At 36.7% G+C, this 18,292-nt stretch overlaps 1 protein-coding gene across 7 annotated transcripts in view; it reads right to left on the bottom strand.

Annotated features, from left to right (window-relative positions):
- Nucleotides 1-606: 606 nt before the first annotated feature.
- LOC110370742 (dachshund homolog 2) overlaps nucleotides 607-18,292 on the bottom strand; it is a 128,380-nt gene continuing 110,694 nt past the window's right edge. For all 7 annotated transcript variants that reach the window (XM_049840624.2, XM_021326659.3, XM_021326663.3 and 4 more), the window contains 3 exons: nucleotides 8,491-8,637; nucleotides 7,682-7,894; nucleotides 607-2,592 (listed from right to left, as the gene is read on the bottom strand). In XM_049840624.2, coding sequence (XP_049696581.1) covers nucleotides 2,462-2,592; nucleotides 7,682-7,894; nucleotides 8,491-8,637 — 491 coding nt within the window. In that variant the 3' untranslated portion in view covers nucleotides 607-2,461. The remainder of the gene's footprint in view (nucleotides 2,593-7,681; nucleotides 7,895-8,490; nucleotides 8,638-18,292) is intronic.

The following is an 18,292-nucleotide window of genomic DNA, read 5'->3' as shown; positions in this document are numbered from 1 at the left end:
ACAACTACAAGGCAAGGGGGCAACAATTGCATGATGTCCGAAATCGAAATCGGAAAGGGGTCCTTGGTTGCCACCCCGAGGGCAAATATAAAAATCATTCATATGGACAAAATAAAATTGCATCCCAAATAACCCGGTGTTCATCGGCCGAAAATCTATTAGCAATAAATATGAACTTTTCCGATTTCACAGGATTTAAAATGGCGATGGGCGACTGAACTCTAATATAAAATCGAGTTCTTACGACTTTTCATGTTTATGACGACGTTGTTCAATTGCTTTTGTTCTGTTGGTTAATTATGTCGTATTTTAGGTTGAGCTACTGTCGCTGTCTGTACCTCAATTTGGGTGCGTTTATTAGGTAGTAAATTATTGTGGCATCTCTAATAAATTATCTCCTCTTTGGATTAGTGATTTTTTTTTTAACTCAAGTTATTATATATTATGGTATGTTTGTTTCTCTCTATGTTACTGTTCTGTATGATGTATTCTACTCCAGATGAATTATGCAAAGAAGTGCGTGAGATCTAAAATATTTTGTTACTTGGTGTTATAGGAGATATCGTTAAGTAATGGGTACTAGGGGTTACGAAACAAAACACAAACTGATAATTTTCCCTTTTAATCTTGATATTTTCATCTACGATACAAGGCACACACACAATTTTAAGTAAATTAATCATAATTAAAATAGAAATAATAAATAGTTACACTTGCTTTCAGAACTGCATACTATTACCAAAATACAAAATAGGTACATTGAGAAGCCTCAACATCTAATTGACAAAGAAAAAACTATTTCTAACGACAATACTGGGTCAGACCCGAGGCGGGTGCGTTCACAAATACTAGCTTCCACATCAGTACTGTCATTCTATTGTAATCAAATGAAAATAACTGATACAAAAGTACCACATTCACGCCCTTTACACAATCACACATGTTCAGCTAAACATTTATAGTAACAACTAAGTTTTATTCATTACGTCTCATTATCCTTTACAGATAATATGTAATTACTTGTATTAAGCGATCGTTTGCATCGGCGTTTGACTATTCACCAATATTCCGTTTTACGTTATTTTCGACAATTTCGAGGCGATTGGAATATTTCAACAGCCGTAGTTCGTTTCACTAAATAACATTTGGTGTCCCAACTAGTGCTAGTTGCCCAATAGCCAAGCGCCAATATTACGCCCGATACAATCTCTAAAACCTTACTTTAAGCTATTAAGACATCCAAAGTCTCGTAAACTAAGCATCAATATAAATAACACTATCATTTTATACTTTATGTATAATGTTAAACTACCGAACTTATTGTTAGGTTAACTACCCATATACATCGACTCTGCGTTATGGATATGAGATATAGCGATTATAATTATTTATACATCTTCTAGTTTATGAAGTTTTAAAGAAAACACTTAGTTTATATTGTACGCAAAAAACTGTCTCTTCTGTTTTCAGTCAATAATATTGAAATGTAAAAATGTATCCTTTTAAAACCACTATCTTATCGTACACTTTTATGGTTTATGAAATACACTAGTATCAGTTAAATCTAATCATTGCACTAAAATTGAATAAATTACACGAGAGTGAAGATCACAATTATTTACTATTGAAAGTAAAATATCATGGATTAAACAAATGTGTACCTACTATTTAAACTTTGTTTGAAGATATCGTAACGGTCTTTTAAACAAACATCATAGGAACTTAAACACCTATCGTTTACAGAAATTGCGAGACTAGTGACAACATTTTAGAAAACTCTGGAAAAGCAGTCTTAGATCAATTCCAACAATTGTTTCAATCGATCAATGAACATTCGAACAGCTTATGATATGTATGTAGGTACAGATTGATTTGAAAATAAATTCAGATTTACAAAGGCAAATAACAATGGATACTTAATATATAAATATGGCATTTAACGATAAGTTAAAGGTACTCTTCATAAAAGATTAAAATATTGACGAATAAATTACTCGGATCGTCGATAAAACCGTACTGACTTACTCTAATAATAATTATAAAGGGATATTTACAAATTTTTCTATGGAAGAAGAGTTTATGAGACTTCGTATAAACACCACGAAATCTACATCTTACTTCGATTTCAATAACAATATTTACAATTAATCTCAATAACGAGAAGCAGTGACAACTTCATTGAGATCGTTTATGCCAAAACATTACTTGAATAAACAATCAGATGAACAGTTTTTGGGTTTCTAAGATATTTTTGGAAGTATTTTTCTTTGTGTTCCTGTTGAGAATTGTGTCATCGATCGGAACGTTGAGACCACTGATAAGTTCATTCACCAATCTCGAATCTTTGGATTTATTTTTCCCTAAACTCGGGTTTGACGCTGATCATTGGTTTTCTCGATTCGTCGATTTCTTTGTCGTATTCTTGATTGTCGGGGTAGTCGTTAGCCCCGGAATTTGTCAGCTAAGTGGCTGAACTAAACAGCACTGAGTTCTTGTAGTAGCCGGCGCGGTCTGACAGGGGGCTCTTCACGTCACGCTCCATGGCCTGCTGGCGGGATTTGCGCTCCATCTCCAACTCTTGCGCCAGAGTTTCTGTTGGCAAAAACAAATAAAACTTTAATAAAATATAAATTCAAACCAATCAAAAGTTTTTCTTCAAATAAATAAACCAGAAGACGCACTATTAAGTCAAGGGGTGACGTTAGCAAAATTTCGCGCAGAGAGTACAATATGTAGTTACACGTGTGTCGCTTCGTAAAATGTCATTAGTGTTTCGGGGAAAGCCGACTCACATCAAACGGACTTCACATCCGTATGGCACATTCTAATTTAATATTCGATATTGCCTTTGTTAAAAACGTAGCACTCACGTTCAGCGAGTGTTATTAAATTTCTCGTACAAGGGTTATTCGAACGCTACAATGTTCGGAGTAATATTCGTTGCAAATGTAACGATGTTATTAAATGGAAATTATGAATCAGTGACGCTTGAAGACATTTGTTTTATTACTCATCTAGGCTAGTTGATTAAAGTTTTGATTTGTGTGTTATTGTTAATAATTCTATTTTATTCGTTCTGGAAAACAATTACCTACGCTCAATCAATGGCAATACTCGCGTATAAAAATACTGCTTGATAAATTATACCAACGGAATGATTTGTCAGTGTAAAGCGTTAAGAAACATCGAGACAAATTAAGGTACAAAAAAATGAAACACGTCTCAAGCACAGGACATCCTCTAATAAGATTCCACGAAAATTGACAAAGTTCGTGAAGAGGCAAAGAGTAGGTGAGGTAAGGCAATTGTCTCCGAAAACGTCGACGTTTTACGAAATATGCTTATTCAATTTCATGCAACGCTTGCCGCCTCCTGCAATTTACGAGATATAAAAGATATAAACGGAATCGCGTTTTTTGCTTACTTTGATGGAGCATTTTCTCAACGGGGAATTGAATTTCTCTTCCCGACATTCGTTTACAATTTATGTTGCGAGTCCCGAATTTATAACCTTTATTTTTCTGCTTATTCAAAAAGAATTAAACCCAAAAAATATTTAAATTTAAATTGTGCTTGCACCGCTGTGAAATTTGAATCAAAGAAACTATTTGTAAATATTCGTCAGTCGGAAAAACTCGATTATGATCCGATTTGTTTGAGTGTTGTGCTGCCTGAGGGCATCACACTCACAAGTGTCACCACCGAGGGTTGTCCCGAAACAGAAACCTATTATCTCGGGCGAGATTATACGCCTAGGGCGTCACAATTAAATATTATACACTTAAAAGCTTCGGCCTTTGCCGTTTCACTTCGCTGCCACCCCTAAATGTCCCATTAGGTCTGTTTGAATACGTAATATTTTTGCATTTGCCGCTTCTAAAACAGAATTGCCGGTTCCTTTGAGAGCTATAATCTATTTGTTCTTTGAAACAACTGTAATGGTTGAGCGCTTAGCTTAATAAAAGTTATCCTTTAATGTTTGTTTTTTGTTTCTCCTTTCTCAAAATGTTCAAAAGTACCAACATTAAAATGTAAGCAGTTGATATTGTAAATGTTTCAGAGTCCAATCAACAGTGACATTAACTTTCACGGAGACTTGTTAATTGACAAAAACTTGTTAAAGAAACAGTTCTTATTTCGTTTTGATCGAATGCTCAAGGAATGACAAAAAGGGACTTCACAAGGTGGACGTGAACCGATCTATTTGAAAAGTAACAGAAATAAAACGATACTGGACACTGATCGATAGTGAGAATAAATAGTTTTTTGTCCTAACAATTGTAAGTAAAGCAATAAACTTTATAGGGAACAGTTTCACTTCAATATTTAATAGATTCCTAGTTGTGTCTGAGATAGTATTTGTTTGCTTTACTTGTGAATATGAATTTGTTTTTTTTATGAAGAAACTTTTTTTTTGTCTGTCAATCAAATTGAGAACAGTTATGGAACATCAAGTATTCGAATGCTTTGCTGATAAAAAATCTAACTGTAGATGATTACTAATCTATTTGTGCAAAAACGCTGCAGCAACAAATAAATAACTATGTTTGGACAAAATACATCTCGTTGATTGCTTGTTCAGCCACGGATCGTTAGACTTCATGCTAACAATTTCATGTGATTGTTGATCTGCCGAACATAAAAAACTGAACCAACGTAAAACTCATCGATTATTTTCGAAGTGACAAATCGATTTCCTTATTAAGAAACCCGAACAATAAATTAGTTTTTTGCAATATCGCGAAAAAGCGATGTTATTCATAATATTTTATTAAGTTTTAACAACGCGCAACGGTGTAAACAAAAAATGATTATTTTTTTAGAAGATGTATTTTCATGATATCTAATATCTTTGTGTAAATAATAGAAAGTACGTCTGCTCATTAAATTTTAACAATTTTTAACGCAATCGACACCTCGGCTCGTTGTTAAAGCGAAATTAATTACTGCCGTAAAAATACAGAGAAAAAAACTGAGTTGATTAATTCTTCGTTGGAAATTTGAGAAGGTTGTGAACAAAGGGTCGGTTTAAACGGATGATTGTGAAGGGAACTACAGCTGAACCGCCGCGGCCGACGGCACAGCCGAACGAATGGCCGCACTCGGGATAAAGTGCTACTGTTGCTGACTCTATTGGAGCGCAACGAATCCTACTGATTGGATTGATTTTCTATTAAACACATTCTTTTGAATTTTTTTATCAACAGAATCAATTCCATCGTGACTCGGAGTGCGTTTTAAATCTTTATCATTGTCGGTTATGTTGTATGTGTTTAGATAAGCGCGGTCAATGTGTATGATAATACCACAATAAGTCATCTATATACAACGCTGAACACAATAATGCGGATGATTACTAAGAATAAATAAAAAAGTTAATATCGTCAAAGGTTTCAAGCGCACCTGTGCGGTACAATTTTATTTCCATTCATTTTACAAGCTCATCTAAAAAGTAGCATGGAGAAGTTTCCTCTTTATTAATTTTTCAACTTTATATTACTTATGTTACATCGGATGGTTTATCCGTTTTACAAGCGCAGCCCTAATAACGGCATAAACATTGTTTTAATGAAATATCGCGATACAACTTGTTGTATTAGAATTATAATCAATAATAATGTTTTTACATAATAAATTAGTATTGTGTGGATCTAATGGGAATTTATGATCGTCCTCCATACCTTTGTATCAATCAATATAATGACGTCTATGATCGAAACATTATCATGATTTATTACCTGTCTACGTCTCTAAGAATTATTGGCATTTTCGTAATTTTAATACTCATCATTTCACCTACATTATGACCACAAGTACTTCTACAGTAATTACTTGGAACACTTTCGACTCATCCCGTTTCTTATGAAAAGCACGTAGAAAAAAGTTTTCTAATTTACGAATAATAAAATATGTTTTTTTTTCTTTCACCGAAGGCACTGAGGAAAGTTGATGAAAGGCTCCAAGTTTTAATTTTTGTTTTTCTGTTACCAACCTTTTTATATTTACAACCCTCTTGTATTTTTCTGTTTCAGCTTTTTACCTCTTCTTCAATACAGGTTTATCTCTAAGAAACTTTCTTTCAATATCCTCCTTCGATAAGAAATTATATTTGACATTTGAAGAAATAATTAAAAATATTTTTATTATTCTTTCGTCTTTTTAAGAGTTCGAACAAAATAATTTGACCATGCAAATTCAAATATGGTAAAGCGATTTCGATTCGAACAATTGTTATTGCGTGCTCGCGTGCGTCAGAGCACTCGGGGTAGCGTAACACTTAAATTAGTTGCAATTTCTACTTGAACAGACTGTCGGCAAAGGCACTCGTCGGAACAAGGGAAATGCTTAAATCCGTATCAATGTTTTGCGAATTGTAAACACCTATTCGCCCCCTAAGTTAATTTGCAGCGTGGGGGAAGTAATCGTGAAAAATTGCTTGGAATTGGAAATTTATTAAGTGTGTTTTATATTGGTATTCTTGAAGATGCTACTATAATTGAGATACGATTACTAAATATTTTTACAATGATACGGTTAAAGTATTGAATGTAAAATCACAATGAGTATCAGTGAAGTTCGGGAGCAAGGGCGCGCCACTACTTTAGGCATGCTGCAGTACGTCGGTGCATATTTAATGAAATTTCTGGGCTTTCCACAAAGCGGATATAAATGAAAAAAAAGTACGGTTTGATTCACCGATACGAGGACCAGATTTTTGTACTTGTTTCATCAAAGTTCAGCGCGTAGCCATTTTTTGTGAATCAAATAAAAGTGCTTTTTGTGGTGCACGAGTTTTTGTTTTGAACAATATTAATGAATTGGAGTTATAATCAGTTCAAGTTTATGGGGTTACCGGTTTTTGAGGTCTTTCTGATGATAACTAAGTTCTTAAGATCTGAGCTTTGTGTTTTAAACATTTTTTTCCCTCTTTTGATATAATTTATCAAAAAGGCATTTAAGAAATCAAGTTCTCTGTCAACGTAAGTTTGTGGAGCGAAAGACTACCTACTTGGTTCGAAATAGTTTTGCAAAACTACCAAAATAAATTAAAAATAATATTTTTTATTTATTAGACTGGCCCTCAACATGCATTTTGCCCGCATAAACAGACAAACCGACATGTTATATTAGAATGCACCGAGCTCCATAAATACGCGCCCCCAAAACTCACAATACAAACCGACAGAGCTTGTATATCGCTGTACTTTTAAATACTTGACATTCCCGATACGCAAGCTATGCAATATGATGAGTATAAATTTCATTTCGTTGGAAAAATTTCCATCTCCAACGGACCCTTTTACATTCGAAAACCATACATATCCTCTGCCATATCAGTTCGTGCCGGAGAATTCAATAACGTGGTTTTATTAACATTTCGTTTGGATAATATGCTGATCATTGGGAAATTAGCGTCGCAATTATTTCGCAAAGTTAAAAGGAACGGAAGGACATACCAGACATTTCTGATTCATTGGACATTCGTATTGAAGATAATAAAACATGAACGTAGGAATGGCAAAAAGGGTCTTCATCATCTTTGAATATTTTGCAAAAAAAAAAATAATTTTACGGACCGATGGCCATTTAATATCATTGATTTATGAGCGAGTTCTTAAGAGTCCAGATGTCTGTAGATGGTAAAATAAACAGCAATAGAGGCTGGCGTAAGAATGCTTACCAGAGTAATTCTGCCAGAAAGCAGCACCACCGCTCATGATGTCGACAGGCGGCGGCGGGTAGTTCCACTGCGGCTTGTCGGGCGTGCGAGGAGGTTCCCGCTGGAAGGGCGGCGAGGCTGAAGGTGGCTCAGCGCTGGGGGGCTTGCTCTCCCGCTCCGAGCCGTTCTCTCGCTCCGAGCGCGGCGTCTCTTGCGACGACGGCGTTAGGTTCTCTGTGGAATGGGGTCACATTAGAAATAAGGTCAAGGATACAGCAGAACTATCTATGGAAATATTTCAAAATAGTTTACCTACCTAGCAATGTCATTGTCGAGTGCACTTGTATCAATCAAGTCAAACAGACAACCAATAAATGCAGTAAACAGCGATTATGCAACAAAATCAACTCGACTGCGTGTTAGTTCAGAACCCTCGTTTCAAATGGTCTGCGAAACGATTTCCTGACACGGAGATTAGTACAAGCCATCACCAGCGTTCACCCACCCTTCTTACATCACGCACTCGACACGCATCCAACGCCAATACGTCACAAATCATCCCTATCAGCAATCAAAAGGTAATCTTAACAGCTCCGCATAAAGCTCAATGTTGTTTATCTGTTGTGTGGAGCATTAGTGTGTTATTAGGTGAAATTTTCGCTAACACACAGATAGTTTGACAGACGGCAAGTTAACATGTCAGGGGCACCAACACATGTTGAAACTTGTTGATAGAGATGCTATTGACAATTTGACATGTAACATCTTAAAGTTTTACTCTAATAATACATGTCTGTGGTTCTACAAGGCTTTATAATGACGATACGTACCAGTTACAATTCTGAGTATTTCAGAGGGCGCTCCAGATTGTTTAAGAGCCTCTTCAACTTTTTGTCGTCTCTTGAGTTCTAATTCAAGTTGTTCCTGGATCATTTGCCGCTGTTTTCTCTCCTTCTTTAGCCGTTTTTGGTACATCACTGTCAAACAAAAAACAAATAAATTAACGTTTATTATTGAATTCAAGGTGACCTATGTGAGAACACAGCGAGACGAATAGGTAATATTTTTTATTTACATAAGAACTAATTTGAATAAAATTGTACATAAATATTAATGTGAGATTGTAGCATCCATCCCAGTTGTACCGTATCGAAACTACAATTACTTGGAATACCGCACGCGGAGCAAAACAAAACTGCGACTAAATAAACGGTTTTGCGTATGCGTCGTGCGCCATACTTCTCTCCACCTGTACCTACACATCTACGTATAAATCAGGCTCCGAGTAACATTGCATCTGTCTCTTTTACTCATACGTCACTGCATGCCGATCTTTATCAGAAAACTTAAGGATTCCTTAATTCACCTGCAATAAGCACCTTACGTTTGGGCCATTTCTTCGTCAATAATCGCGCGATCGGCCACGCATCGATAAGATTTCTCTTTCTAACTTGTGCAGTAATGATATTTACGTCTTCTTTACTCTGAAGTTCGATTGACGAATGATTGAGTCGGTACACGTGTTGATAGACGCTGGAGGCCCAGCCTCCGACAGGGCAGAGGGGCGGCGCGGACAACGGGCTAAACGATAAACAGATCGCTGCATTATTTCTTTTATTATCCTCCCTAAAATATAATCTTGACCGTGATCAAAGTCATCTCGAGTAACATAAATCACGATGGCTATAACAATTATCAACATTTTATGAAATTTCACGAATGCCAAATGTTGACGTTCACATTAAAATTCTCCTTCCTCAGAAAACGTGTCATTTACATCAGTTAAGATGTAACTCCCGTAACTAACAAAAGCCTTTTCAATTGTGCAAACAATTCTGAACACCTGAATCTTATTACTTGTACCACGAGGTAGCCCGGCGAACTGTCTCGAGATGGCAAAAGATAGAGTTTTGATGGAGTCGAGAGGCGACCAAGATGCGGATAACTCGTGTTATGGAAACGGTATGAATAATAAACTAATAAAAATAAGACACGCCCTCTTGTCGTTGCGATGCTTGAGTGTCGGAACGAGATTTGAGTACCACGAATTTGAATATTGTGGACATTTAAATTCCGTGGGAGCAAAAAATATTTTATGTGCTGGAAAAGGTTGAAAGAACACAATCAAAGTACACGGTGAGACAGGCAATTGAACGAAGAAATAAATAGTTATGTTTGGAGCTACTAGTTAAATGCTAATTAATAATAAATGCATTGCAATAAAATATCTAAAAACTGTCTGCAATAAATTAACAACTCTAGAGCAATATGGAATGAAAATAAAATGAAAGCTCGTTTCTCATTAAAGATTTGCTAGTAATTAATGTTGTTGCTAATGAAACGGGCGAGGTTCACTAGCGATCGACTCCTACGCATCATTTGTCATCGTACGACCTCCGACACGAGCCAGTAATAACGTACGGATTGGAAAGTTCGTTTTTATTTCCATTCGTATTTTTTGCAACAGAATCGTACATAATTATTAAATTAGGATTTTTATTGGGCTGGTATTTCTCAATAAGTTTTTTGTGGCTCCCACCGATGTTTGTTTAGCAACATCATTAGGGTCTGCACCGTTAGCCACAATGTCAAAAGGTATATTATTTACACGACCGTACATAATTACTTTGTTAACAAAATTAGGATGGAAAGGTCCGTACGTTAATTTCTCGTCAATACAAAGGTCTACGTCCAAAGATCCGTTCAGTGGAAAATTCGTCGGACCATCGAGTCCGAGTATCGATTCTCTTTAACACCTCTGAAAAACAGCTTTGCACTCCACTGAAGCTTATTTTAGGATCTTTTCATCTCACTTTTTGTGTCTATTAACGCGCAAACGTTATATTAATTAGCTAACGACAAACCCTTTTCCTTAGTTTACCTTGTCTATATTTAAGTTAGTTGTTCCTCGTTCCAATCTCAATCGATATGAGCAGCCGTAACTGAACCGTCAATCATATTCTTCCTACGCACGCGGCAGCGGCAGAAGCGCCGTCTGCGTTCATTGTTTCTACAAGTCAATATTTGTCTATAGCTCGTCGGCACCGCTTTGTGTTCCATAATCCGGCCTATTGCTTCCTCTCGCGAGTTTGAACGATGAATCGTAATAATTCCTCAATCGATTATTTCATTTGACGCTGGCTAAACAAAAAGTTTTAATCTTTTGTAGCCGCCTTTGTAGTCGATGATGGGACCAATTTCAAATAGTGTGTGTTCACCGACCGATGATATTATTATTATGTTAATACTTCTTTTGTTCCATTTGAATTCGATTTCAATAAGTGAAGACGTATGGAGAGCTACGTCTCTTTTAATAGTTTAGAATTTTAATTTAGTATTTCAATGTTGTAAAATTGTTCAGTCACTTTAACCCAGCCAGGTCAGCAATATGCATTTAAAACAGGACGATAACAAGACAAGGATTAAGAGAACACAACAAAGCTGTGATATGAAGCGAAACAATTCGATGACCGAGCGTATGAATAAAAACGAACCACCAAAATATTGAAGGAATCCGTTCAAAGGGGAAAAAATGCAATAAAAAGCCCGGCCCGATACAGAACGAGAGTGTGGTTAAAAAGCAACGAACGAATATGGTTGCGAACATCCGCTGCAGACAAAAGTTGGGCTACTTGACTATGCAAATTATATTTGCGGACCGCCGCGGCTGAGACCCGATCTCCAACGTTTCGTTTCACTTTTACGTATATAACGTGTATTCTTTTCATATTTTCATCCGATTTCCTTCCCCTCCGTTCATTTTGTTCCGTTTTAAAAGTCGCGGAACAATACCGCTTTCCGCGAGGCTTATTCGCCGCGAGCAGTTTCCTTGCACGCGGCTTCTTACTCTTGTTATTATACGTATCTTTTTATATCTATCGAGTTTTCTTTTCTTTAATACTTTTTAACTCATAAATGGCTGATACGGTCCCCTAGGGTTTGTTGCCCGAATAACATGTAAATGAGTCGGTGCTCGAGTACAAATTTAAATGGGTTCCTCTGTTATTTCGTTGTTTAGTTGTTTATCATCTACAGCGATCGTTGTATTTTAATCGAAAAATGCGTAATTCGTATAATTTTTGGAACATTTTGATGTATTTAATGTTTTATTGGTTGGTTTGGTATCGTTTTAAATAATGATGATTGTCATAAGGTGGTTAACGTTTCTTGTTAATTTATCAACATGAGCATAATTTGTTTGCTTCGTTTCCGTTTTTTTATTAGGTACCATGGCCAAGAATACATAAGGCCCACTTTACTAAAACATACGTATTACAAGATATATTGGTGTCGTCTAAATAAGTTTAGTTGGCGGTAGCGGCGTGTCGCCTTATCTTCAGCACACAATGGACCGGGCCGCGGATGCGGATGTACTTATTGCTTTATGGAACATGTTCCATACGCAATACACCACAGATACATCTATATTTATTATTTTTACATAAAAATAAAAATACCAAAAGAATAAAATATTTTGTCGAAAATTTGGAAAAAAATATTTTAAAAAGTTTGCGATAGAGTTTATTGATAGGTCTTGTTACTCACAAAGACTAAACAGATTAAAATTAAGTACAATCAAGATTTCACTATTACAGCGATTTTTTTTTTACTGAATTTAGGTAAACTAAGCCTACCTATTTATTCATTCATAGAGGCAATAACAGAAAAAGTACCTTAATACGTACACAAAAATGTATAAAATATATAATTATATTTGCAGCCAATAGTTTTCCCAGTAGTGCAATCCGACGTAAATAAGCATCGACGTTTATGACAGTTGCTCCCCTACCAGTGAGCGCCGAACGATTTAGATAAGTCTTTTTATAGTGCTTTATTGAAAATAAATTGCCTAGAATAAAATCAGACACAGTTCAAATGGCTTTCCGATAGATGTGTATGAAATAATGTCTTTCAGATAAGATGTGTCGTTATCATTTCAACGTATGTTACTTTCGGGTGTGATGAAATTGATCGACTTTGCTAATGCTCCATGAAGATTTTTAACATCATAGATGAGTGTATTTTTGAGTACTATGTAGATGATATGTTTATGTCTATAAGGAGCAATTCGAATTCTAATTATTTGGAATATTAAGTTAAACTTAATTAAAGTGTTTTTATTTGCGTTCGTGAGCAGGGCCTGTGAATTTTTTACCGGTTCAATTATCCTATTAAGTTTGTATTAAAGTAATCGAACTCGCCATAAAAACTAACTTCACCACGTTCCTCTGTAAGAACATTTGTCAAACTGTCCGCGCCACTGTCTCGTACAGTCGCTAACAGCAGTTTAGCTTTTTATCTATTTCCACTGTTTTATTTCGGTAAGCACGATATTTATGGGGCGGGTGTCGCAATAGATAAATATTTTCCTCAAAACTGTATGGATTATTGTTTTTGTCAGACAAGTGGGGATCTAAGTTATGAGTCGGGAATGACCTCTGCTGATAAAACCGTTATATTTTCACCACCCAACGTCGGACTTGACGTTATACATGTACACACAGACATACGTAAACTGCTACCACATTTCATAGCATTCCATCGTACATTTCAAACTTACAAAATATCAATAAAGGTACGGGGGAAATTTTATGAAAAAAATAAGAAAAGAAGATCGCAAGCACTTTTATCAAACCGATCAAAGGGCCGGTCGGACATTCCGACTTCTTACGACGTTAGTAAAAAATACAATCTCTCTTTATAGTTACCATTCCACTGGTTATTATATCCGTATCGATACGGCTGAACTTACCGACCGTGAAATGCTCGATTCTCGATATTGCCTGCCCCCGGCACTACTACAGTCATTTCGGACGCTTTAAAAATGAAGAATTTACACAAAAAATAGTATTTATTATGGATAAAACGCTTCATGGATATTAACGTAATTACTTGGAACAAAAGGTAGTAAAATATTTGTAGTGAGTTACGAACTACCATGAAGCACAACAGGGCCCCAGATTCCTTAAAATAAATGAGATATCAAACATAAAGCGTTAGCTTTTCACATTGTTTACGATACATTTGAATTATGTATATCTGTATTTTACTTAAGTATCACTAACGTTCCTATATTTCGAGTAATTGTTCATAAAAATATGCCGAATAGTCGTGTCGACTTAACGATGATTGTGTCCGGAAAATAGTCGACACTTCGCCCGAGTTGTCATCCGCCATACTAACTTTTATTGCATATAAAAACATTGATCACCCTCTGTTTATTTATGTTTCTATATAAAATATTGTATTTTCGAAACCGGGTCACAACATTAGTAACATAATACTTATCAAACGCGCCGGTAAAAATTAGGACGGACAGATGAAATAAAAAGTAATCGATTCTTAGTAAAAAATCGATGCAGTTCGGGATCGAATACTGTAGGTATTTATTTTCGTCGGAATGGCTCATCGGGCCATGCTTCCTGCGACATCAGTGTGGTCGTAACATGACACCTTTTATTAATATGCCTGAATTAATAATATTGTAGATATTCGTTGGCAGGGGTCGTGAGTATCGCGTGCGAATGTATCGTGAGGCTTCAGTGCATCGATTTGAAAATGAAATATCGATTTACAATATCTAAAGGTTCTAGTAACCAGTCCCGACCCAAGATATGCGCATGTGTATAATGGAGCACGAAGCATGGCTATGTTTATTTAACATAAAAGACGACTTTATTTTATAACGTATAAACAAACTATCAAATGTGTTCGACCAGTATGTCATTGAGTAATTTTATTGTGGCATTTTATTATCATATAACTGAGGTCGTAATTGTACACCATTCATACGTCATCGGTTATTTTATTTAATCAAAATTAACGACTTGCTATGTTATACCTATGTAATTAATTGAAAAATCTATTTACAGAGGTTGATTTGGATTCTGCTGAAAGCTAATAACAATAAACGTAAATTACGTTTAGTTTCTTTTTTTGCTTAAATGAACAGAAACCAGGTATAAGTATCACTAATAAAGACTATAATTACATTAGGACTAATATGAACAGACACTTATCGACACATTAATGATTATTAATTCAAATATGCAGATAAACAAAGAGCAACTAATGAAACCCGAGGCTCCTCGCAATAATTAATTAGTAAAAAACAAGTGCTGAGAACTCTTTTGTTCGTAAAAAAATATAAAGTAGTAAAACATTGAAGCTAGTAATAATAAGTGGCCACTAGCAATTTCCAAGCAATAACGTAAAACACACGGGCGCAGGTAGACAAAACACAACAAATATTGACAGTGGATGATTGCACTACGTCCAGCCAGAGATCCCCTTAGCAAACTGCGAATTAAAATGGGGACGAGAAAAATTAATCCTAATGCGATTTTAATGAAGCTGAAATGAACGAATGCAGTAGGTAATGAATTGTTAAGCCGCCGGTTATTCGTTTTGCGTTAAAAGGGAGAGGAATGGAAAAGAGAGAAACAAAATCAAACAATGTATACGAACACACCCCGTGTAGTGTTTTGAATAATCTTAGCGTAATTTGCTTCAGCATGTAGAAGCTCGTGAAGATTAAATTGATATATTATTACCCAAGCTCACAGTGTGGAGAGTGTATTGAAGCGTAGAGAAGATAAAATGTAATAATAATTAAGGCTCAGCATTGCACAAAGACGCACGCCTTAACATCGAGTATAAAGCACACAAGCGCTGAAAATGTACACCTGAAGTCTGTGCTCGCTTTTGCATTAACGAATGCGGAAGCGGCGCTGTGCATACAGGACGCGTTGCACCCACCCCCTCCCCCTGCCGCACACCTCTCGCTCCAACCAGACGCCTCCAGCAGCTCAGCATGTCCCACCCGTGCGTTCATTACCTCCACGCGGCGGCGACCCAACAATTCAAGTTTGCTTTCCGCCACACAATCTACGCTACCAGACAGACTACACTACTCCCATACACCGGCCACTCGAATAATAAAGATGCAGAAATTAACCCGTCCACACTGAAAAAGAGGAAACTAAGTGAAGCTATCTCGACGTGAATAGAGGTAATGCAAGGCGAGCACTCGTACAGCGAATGAAAGAAACGAGCTCGGAATAGCCGGCTTGTTGAAACAGAGGGTAAATGTCAACCTCGGAATAAAAACAGTCAACAGATAAATGCAAACGATAAACACACTCGCAAACTGAAAAGGCAGAATGTGAGAGGGAATGTTTATTTTTCTCTGCATGGATAAACACACTTTGCGATTAGAATAAAATTAGATTTCCGCGAAGAAGCGTTTACAGCTATGAGAAATCAATAAAGTTCCGCACTAAATTTGGTCCAGCCCATAAAATATTCAATTACGCATAAGCACACATTTGCTAAGGCCAACAACGACCACGCGGCACCCCCATTAAAGACGCCTAAGGGCCATTTAATCGGTCAGTAGATGTAAATTCGCTAGCCCCAAAACAAATATCCCGAAACTAATAAGGAAACGAAATATGTAAATCGGCTGCCATATTGTTTCACAAGTGAAATCTTCCTTTAATCTTATAACAAATCCGCGTCCAAATGGCCGGTCCGGGCTGAATTTGAATATAGGAGGGTTGAGTGAAGGGTCAGGTCGGAACAGCCTTGTTGTGGCGACCAAGGAGCAAATGTATGCAAGCCACGCACGCAGGAGATAGCGCCGTAATGTTGTCCTATGCACATATTGCAGCAAATTAGTTGTCGACTTGTAAACAAGGAGGAGGAAAGTAAGGCCGCTAAGACGTCGTCGGTGGGTAGTTTGCATGGATATGAGAGCGGCAATATAGGGGTCCGCAGCTGCTGGCTGTACTCATTAAGATGTTTTATGGTCGGCCCGCCGGACCGTGTTGCCAATTTAAGATATTTCTATGCGGGACGGCACCACGTTAGTTTGGCTTCCGATTAGGGGATTAAAGTGGTCCTTTAAGGTATTAGTGTAATAATTGCTGGGCCATTATGCGGTTAGCATTGTCCCCGATATTCCCTTGTAACGCTGTTAAGGGTAATTTAAGATCATCACATATTCTGTGTATATGTTGGTAGCGAAAGGCAAACCAATAAAATGAGGGACAGATTGGCCAGACGAGTGATGTAAAACAAAAACAAAACCAGTGCGCAATAAAATCGAGTTACAATGGAAAAAGACAACGCTCAAACAAATTTGGTTCGATCCGTCGCACACCTATTCCCCGCGCTGCAAGTAAATCAAAGGGTGTTGAAACTTTACACCCACTTAAAGCCGGACACAGTAATAAAGCGTTCGAACTTCATCGACCCTGGACATCAAATGGGACACCCCTTCTCGCATTTTGTTCGGGGGAAATTAAAACTTCTGAGATGCTAAATTGATGACTGCACGTGAGTGTCACATATTCGTATTCACATAGGTAGTATTGTCTATAATATTACCTGGTCGTATTTGTTCACGATATTCTTGATATGAGTTTGTTTTAGAGTAAAGGATAGGTATTGAGTAGAGCGATGCCCGTGGAAGTCCTACAAACTAGCAAGAGCTTTAAACGGAGCACAACTTGCTTTCAGAGCTGAAGTGTCTCGTGTTCATCATTGTATCTGGAACAAGTTTCTCTACCAGGTAGGTAATCAGAGAGGCTACCAGTATAGAATTACCCTTTGTTGTATAATTTAGATACATATTAATAAGGTTATTCCATCATTGTAAGTTACCGAAGTGGACAAATAAATTAATTTAAAAAGTAAACTTTAACTATTATCATAATAGACCCATCGTTTCTAGCGCTAAGGGTCGGTGAGCAAAGAATGTTTTTATTAATTCCAAGTTCTTTTTAATTAAAAATAAATTGATAAGAGCACCGTTAGTAGAGCACATTAAGTTTTATGAGCATAAGTACGAAAGGTGCAACCCTACGTCTTAGGAATGAGACAAACTGCTTAGCATCCACCTGACACCGGTCACCGTAGTCGGTCACTCGGGGAACATAATTACAGATGACACTTCCAAGCTTTGAAACACAAAGCCTTCTAACTCATAAATAAATGTATGCGTCTCTGTCTTTTGAATTTTTGTCACATCTGTTTATTAGAATGATTTACAATTAATTAATTTACGGATATTGTATCTATTTATCAAGTATACATGTATGTAGTAAATGTACCTTTACTATGTTTCTTTAATAAGTCAAATTTCCAATTAGCATGTACCCGCAGTAACAAAACGATAATTCGCAAACGTATTCCCAGCTTAATCACGGCCACATTAATTGTTTCTAAAGAGGTGATTTCATATGTACGCCCAGATTAAGTGCACGGCCCGCACTCGGAACCGAGGGGTTATTAAATAATTTATTGTCTACTAACTATTCGTGAGGGCACTGCTCAAATGGCCCGCTAAGATTTTGCAAAGTCTTGTTATGGAATATTGCTGGCGTAAACTTTGTCTATGAAACTTAAATGGATTCGCACAGCGATACGATGAAGACGTACATATTTTAACCTTTTGCAAGCGAGATTGTTTCACAGGAAACATGAACGAACAATTTCATTTTATACATCAAACAGTAAAACGGGAAAGCGGTCTTGATTGAGTTTGGTCTGAACCTTTTATAGCTTTCAATGCACATTTCTGCCTGTCAGTGGCAAATTACGCAGGCTGCCCATTCACGCTCAAAAATC

The sequence above is a fragment of the Helicoverpa armigera genome, chromosome 13, assembly GCF_030705265.1.
Source record: "Helicoverpa armigera isolate CAAS_96S chromosome 13, ASM3070526v1, whole genome shotgun sequence".
Lineage (NCBI taxonomy): Eukaryota > Metazoa > Arthropoda > Insecta > Lepidoptera > Noctuidae > Helicoverpa > Helicoverpa armigera.
This window is presented reverse-complemented; position numbering and strand designations above follow the sequence as displayed.